This window comes from Cebidichthys violaceus, unplaced genomic scaffold (genome assembly GCF_023349555.1).
Source record: "Cebidichthys violaceus isolate CVI_PGR_0920_01 unplaced genomic scaffold, fCebVio1.0.p SCAF_64, whole genome shotgun sequence".
In the NCBI taxonomy this organism is placed as follows: Eukaryota; Metazoa; Chordata; class Actinopteri; order Perciformes; family Stichaeidae; genus Cebidichthys; species Cebidichthys violaceus.
The window spans coordinates 115,186-122,500 of NW_027176861.1; the positions used below are offsets into that span (position 1 = coordinate 115,186).

Genomic DNA, 7,315 nt, shown 5'->3' on the forward strand with positions numbered 1-7,315 from the left:
CGAGCTCCTCCAGGAACTCACCAAGAGGCCCTGGTGGGCGATACACAACAGCAATGGTGAGCTTGACTGGATAAGTGACAGTAACAGCATGACATTTGAAAGAGGACGGGGAGAACTGTGGAACAGTGACAAGAGAGTATTTCCATTTTGGGGAAATTAGCAGGCCAGTACCACCACCCCGCCTCGCAGCTCTGGGAGTGTGAGAGAAAGATACACATCTGACAGAGCTGCAGGTGTGGTGGTGTTTTCTGGTGTGATCCAGGTCTCAGTTAGACCAAGAAAGTTGAGGGAGAGCCCCGCCAACACTTGCTCTCCATGAGCTGAGAGAGTAGGATAGATGAGATTAGTGGGGTCACGGTACCTTGGAGTGCCCCAATGTCTACGTGACCACCGGACAGAGGAACGGACAGAAATAGGATGCAAACACATGGTAGTCGATATAAACAGATTACTGACCCACAAGTACACGCTCGAGAAGTCTTTGCTTGATGAAGTCTGGCTTGAAAAAGTCGCCCTGTTGCCTTTGTTCGCCCAAAGCTTGGAAGCTGACACTTCCAACTGCCAGCACTGGTTAATGACAACTACCTACTGATTGCTCACTGTCTGCCAGGAGTGCAAGCCACTCCCCTGGCACTCAACAGAGCAATTGGTAGTGAAACTAAATCGCTAAATCACACCTAGCTTACATAAACAGAAACTGCAAAAGCAATAACAGGTACAGCTAATAGCTACTTGTAAAAGCAGGAACAATATACTTAGTCTATTCTAGCTGAGTCAAGTAGTTTCAGTACCCCTCCAGAAGCCACAAAAATTATGATAATTATTATATAACTATTTTAGACACTCTTTTATTGTACAGAGCCTTTATAATAATAATTATAATTATAATTATAATAATTATATAACTACTTTTGACACTTTTATTGTACAGAGGTTTTATAATTATTATAATTATAATTATTATCATTATTATTAGAATTATAATTGAGTCTTTATAATTATTATTATTATTATTATTATTATTATTATTATTATTATTATTATCTCATCTCATCTCTCATCTCATCTTCAACCGCTTATCCGGAATCGGGTCTCGGGGGCAACAGCTCCAGCAGGGGACCCCAAACCTCCCTTTCCCGGTGCCACATCAGCCAGCTCTGACTCTGGGATCCCGAGGCGCTCCCAGGCCAGTTTGGAGATATAGTCCCTCCACCTGGTCCTGGGCCTCCCTCGGGGTCTCCTCCCAGCCGGTCGTGCATGGAACACCTCCCTAGGGAGGCGCCCAGGTGGCATCCTCACCAGATGCCCGAACCACCTCAACTGGCTCCTTTCCACGCAAAGGAGCAGCGGGTCTACTCCGAGTCCCTCACGGGTGACCGAACTTCTCACCCTATCTCTAAGGGAGATGCCAGCCACCCTCCTGAGGAAACCCATTTCGGCCGCTTGTACCCGCGATCTAATTCTTTCGGTCATGACCCAGTCCACATGACCATAGGTGAGGGTAGGAACGAAGATTGCCCGGTAGATAGAGAGCTTTGCCTTGCGGCTCAGCTCTCTTTTCGTCACAACGGTGCGGTAGAGCGACTGTAATACCGCCCCAGCTGCTCCGATTCTCCGGCCAACCTCACGTTCCATTGTTCCCTCACTCGCGAACAAGACCCCGAGGTACTTGAACTCCTTCACTTGGGGTAAGGACTCATTCCCTACCCGGAGTAGGGTAGGGGGTGACTGTGGCTAAGTGGAGAGCACAGCTGTCTTTCAATCAGAGGGTCAGAGCAAGACACTTAACCCCAAAAATTGCTCCCGTAGCTGCGTCTACGGTTTGTAGATAGATACTGAATTTGAGGTGCTGATCTTCATCCCAACCGCTTCACACTCGGCTGCGAACCGATCCAGCGATGAAGACATTAGGACCACATCATCTGCAAACAGCAGCGATGCAATCCTCAGCCCACCGAACTGTAAACATTATTATTCATTAATATTTAATTTCATTACAGTCATTTAGCAGACGCTTTTATCCAAAGCAACTTACAATTCAGTGTCTATCTACACACCGTAGACGCAGCTACGGGAGCAATTTTGGGGTTAAGTGTCTTGCTCAAGGACACATTGACATGAGACTAGCAGGGATTGAACCTCCGACCCTCTGATTGAAAGCCTGCTCTCCACTTAGCCACTCCTCCCCACGACTATGCCTGAATAACAGGATTGGTGAAAAAGCGCAGCCCTGGCGGAGGCCAACCCTCACCAGAAACGAGTCCTACTTACTGCCGAGAACCCGGACACAGCTCTCGCTTTGGGCGTAGCTACAGGGATTGGATGGCCCCCAGAAGTAGCCCCCTCACCCCATACTCCCGCAGCACCTCCCACAGTATCTCCCGGGGGACTCGGTCATACGCCTTCTCCCGGTCCACAAAACACATATTATTATTATTATTATTATTATTATTATTATTATATATATTATTATACTTTTAACAGTCTTTATAATCTTGACTGGCAGGTGCCTTCTTGTCTGATCGCTTCCTTATAGTTTGGCTCCGCCCCCTCAGCTGTTGATGACTTCCGGTTCCGGTTCTTCTCCGTCCATCAGAAGGAGGAAGATGGCGGCGGCCCAGTCCGACAGAGAGCCTCCGTCTGTTCTGTGTTCAGAGGTCCTCAACTTCTCCGCTAAAGACACCGCGTCGGTAAGGGTTAGTTCGTGGTTAGTTAATCCTCGCCTGTCACGTGTCACCGCGTCACGAGCTCTCACCTGCTCAACGCTTTCTGCCTAATCTGCTACACGGAGCTAATGCTAATGCTAATGCTAATACTAATGCTCGGAGTGATCTGTAAAACATCTGGATGAGGAACAGCTACTGTGTGTCAGCGCGAGCTAACAGCGTCAACATAACATCTGCTTTATGTGACGTTTATTTCATGTTTATTCAACGTTTATTTAACGGTAGAACCGTCTGTAAACAGGTGTTATAGCTTCATGCTCTGAGTCCAGGCACACTTTACTGTTAACGTTTAGTTAGTAGAGTCCAGGAGTAACAGGTTTACCACAGTACAGGTAGAGCAGGTCGTCCTTCAACCAGAGGATGTTCCTGTGCTGTTTGTGTGAATGTTGGTTGATGTGCAGGTGTTACCTTGATGGTAGCTCCTCCCATCAATGGTAGCTCCTCCCATTCATGTGTGAATGTTGACATGTTGCATTAAAGAGCTCAGAGTGGTCAGAAGACTAAAAAAGAGAAACGAGTATACAGTTCACTTACTCTCTCTCTCTCTCCTCTCCTCTCCTCTCTCTCTCCCCTCCTCTCTCTATCCTCCTCTTCTCCTCTTCTCTCTATCTCTCTTCTCTCTCTCTCCTCCTCTCCTCTCTCCCCTCCTCTCTACTATCTCTCTCCTCTCTCTGTCCTCCGCTTCTCTCTCTCTCTTCTCCTCTTCTCTCTCTCTCTCTCTCTCTCTCTCTCTCTCTCTCTCTCTCTCTCTCACTCACTCTCCCCCCTCTCTTCTCTCTCTCTCGCTCTCTCTCTGTCCTCTCTCTCTCCTCCTCCCCTCTCGTCCTCCTCTCCTTGTCCTCCTCAGCGATGGCTGTCAGCAGCCGACCTGCAGCAGGAGGTGTACCGTCACCTGTCTGTGTATGTACCCAGAATCCTTTGCGTGGGTCCCAGTGGAGTAAGCAGCAGAGAGGAGCAGAAGGAGGAGCAGAAGGAGGATCTGGCCTCTCAGCTGCTCCTCCTGGCTCCTCTAGAGTGGCTCCTGTTGGATGAGGAGCCGGCTTCAGGTCTGAACCTCCTGCAGGAGAACAACCAGCCGTCACCTCTGTGTGGACACGTGTTCAAGGTGGGAGAGCCCACCTACTCCTGCAGGTAATACACACACTATACACACAGTATACACACAGTATGCACACACTGTACACACTATACACATAGTATTCACACAGTACACACACTATACACACAGTATACATACACTATACACACAGTATACACACACTGTACACATTATACACACAGTATACACACACTGTACACACTATACACACACTGTACACACAGTATACACACACTATACACACAGTATACACACACTATACACACAGTATACACACACTGTACACACTATACACACAGTATACACACACTGTACACACTATACACACACTGTACACACAGTATTCACACACTATACACACAGTATACACACACACTGTACACACAGTATTCACACAGTATACACACTATACACACAGTGTACACACTATACACACAGTATACACACACTATACACACAGTATACACACAGTGTACACACACTATACACACAGTGTACACACACTATACACAGTGTACACACTATACACACAGCATACACACACTATACACACAGTATACACACAGTGTACACACTATACACACAGTATACACACTATACACACTATACACATACCATACACACACTATACACACTATACACACACTATACACACACTATACACACACTATATACACACTATACACACACTATACACACACTATACACACACTATTCACACACTATACACACTATACACACACTATACACACTATACACACACTATTCACACTATACACACACCATACACACACTATTCACACTATACACACACACTATACACACACTATACACACACTATACACACACCATACACACACCATACACACACGATACACACACTATACACACACCATACACACACTATACACACACTATACACACACTATTCACATACTATACACACACTATTCACACTATACACACACTATAAACACCATACACACACCATACACACACCATACACACACCATACACACACCATACACACACTATACACACACTATACACACACTATACACACACCATACACACACCATACACACACCATACACACACTATACACACACGATACACACACGATACACACACTATACACACACACTATACACACACCATACACACACCATACACACACTATACACACACTATACACACACTATACACACACCATACACACACTATACACACACTATACACACACTATTCACATACTATACACACTATACACACATTATTCACATACTATACACACACTATAAACACACTATACACACACCATATACACACTATACACACAGTATACACACTATACACACACCATACACACTATACACACAGAGTACACACAGTATACACACAGTATACACACACTATACACACTATACACACACAGTATACACACTATACACACACCATACACACTATACACACAGTATACACACACAGTATACACACACTATACACACTATACACACACACAGTATACACACACTATACACAGTATACACACAGTATACACACTATACACAGACTATACACACACTACATACACACTATACACACTATACCCACTATACACACTATAGACACTATATACACTATACACACACACTATACACACTATATACACACTATATACACACACTATATGCACACTATATATACAGTATATATACAGTATATACACAGTATACACACCGTATACACACAGTATATACACACACTATATACACAGTTTATATTGTATGTACTGTGTATATACACAGTATATACTATATACTGTATATATAGTGTGTATACACACAGTATATACACCGTATATATACACCGTATACACACCGTATATACACAGTATACACAGTATATACTCTATGTACACAGTATAAACCAGTGGTCAGGCTTCACTTTGGAGGGAGAGAAATGTTCACGCCTCACCGCCCCAACAAAATTGTAACAAAATGGTTAAAATGTTGAATTTTTATTGAAATGACATTTTGTGACTCCTCCTTCTGTGCTCTTTCAAATAATAGAATAAAGAAAATCACTTTCAAGTAAACCAGATTGCTCCATCAGACAAAAACAAATAAAATGTTCAGTCACTTTGTTAGAACAATGTAAATAAAGTTCTATCTGTGAAAAATACTATGGGGAGACTGTGTCTAAGCAGTGCTGTCCTTCAATCAGAGGATGCGAGGTTCGATCCCCGGCTCCGGCTCCGCTAGTCTGATGTTAGGGTTGGGGTTAGCCTAACCCTAACCCTCGCATGTGTCCGGTCAATGGAGCTCACATGTGTCCGGTGAGTGGAGCTCACATGTGTCCGGTCAGTGGAGCTCACATGTGTCCGGTGAGTGGAGCTCACATGTGTCCGGTGAGTGGAGCTCACATGTGTCTGGTCAGTGGAGCTCACATGTGTCCGGTGAGTGGAGCTCACATGTGTCCGGTCAGTGGAGCTCACATGTGTCCGGTGAGTGGAGCTCACATGGTCCGGTCAGTGGAGCTCACATGTGTCCGGTCAGTGGAGCTCACATGTGGGTCATGGATCTTGGCTGTCGCGCAAGCGTAACCTGTTAACGGCGTAACGTAAACATTTACACGAAAGTACAGGCATGTATTTATTAATGACTTAATTTTATGTCCGTGTACTTTGTACTTTTGTAATATGTGAAGTTCTCAATAAAGTTCTTGAAATAAAAAAATAAATAATAATAATTCTTCCCCCTGCGCCCCACAAGAGGGGCACGCCCCACAGTTTGAGAACCACTGGTATATACACACTATACACACTGTATACATTATACACACAATATACACACATTATACACACTATATACACACATTATACACACTGTATACATTATACACACATTATACACACTGTATACATTATACACACTATATACACATAATACACACTATATACACATATACAGGTAACACATACACACACAATATGTTCAGGCATTAAATAACATCTCTGTGTGTTTGTGTGTTTAGAGAGTGTGCAGCTGATCCTACTTGTGTTCTGTGCATGAAGTGTTTCCTGGAGAGTATTCACAAAGAACATCGATACAGGGTGAGTACACACACACATATACATATATTAGTGCTGATTACAATTTTAATCGCATGATTTTCTGCGATTAATCTCATTGTTATGCGCAAAGTTCAATAATGAATTCAAAAGTAGTGTATTACTCACTTTTATTTTAAAGTACTGCTATATGAACAGATGTACAATAACATTTGGTTTGAATCACTTTAAACAGATCAGGTTCTTTTTAACAGCAGTATTCTTCACACAGTATCAGTTATATTTCTACTATCTGTGCTCAGTGTGTGACTTTATTTAAACGTTCCACTGCTGTGCAACATGAATACAATGTTCCACACGTTTTATCAAAATGTGTGTCTTCTGTCTTCATACAGTCAGAGCATGTGAACGCAGCTC

The 7,315-nt window shown here is 43.7% G+C and overlaps 1 protein-coding gene across 1 annotated transcript in view; it reads left to right on the forward strand.

The window, feature by feature from the left end:
* Positions 1-2,599: 2,599 nt before the first annotated feature.
* The window catches only part of ubr2 (ubiquitin protein ligase E3 component n-recognin 2), a 37,513-nt gene continuing 32,797 nt past the window's right edge, over positions 2,600-7,315 (forward strand). The window contains exons 1-3 of the mRNA XM_068734517.1: positions 2,600-2,690; positions 3,574-3,857; positions 6,862-6,940. Coding sequence (XP_068590618.1) covers positions 2,607-2,690; positions 3,574-3,857; positions 6,862-6,940 — 447 coding nt within the window. The 5' untranslated portion in view covers positions 2,600-2,606. The remainder of the gene's footprint in view (positions 2,691-3,573; positions 3,858-6,861; positions 6,941-7,315) is intronic.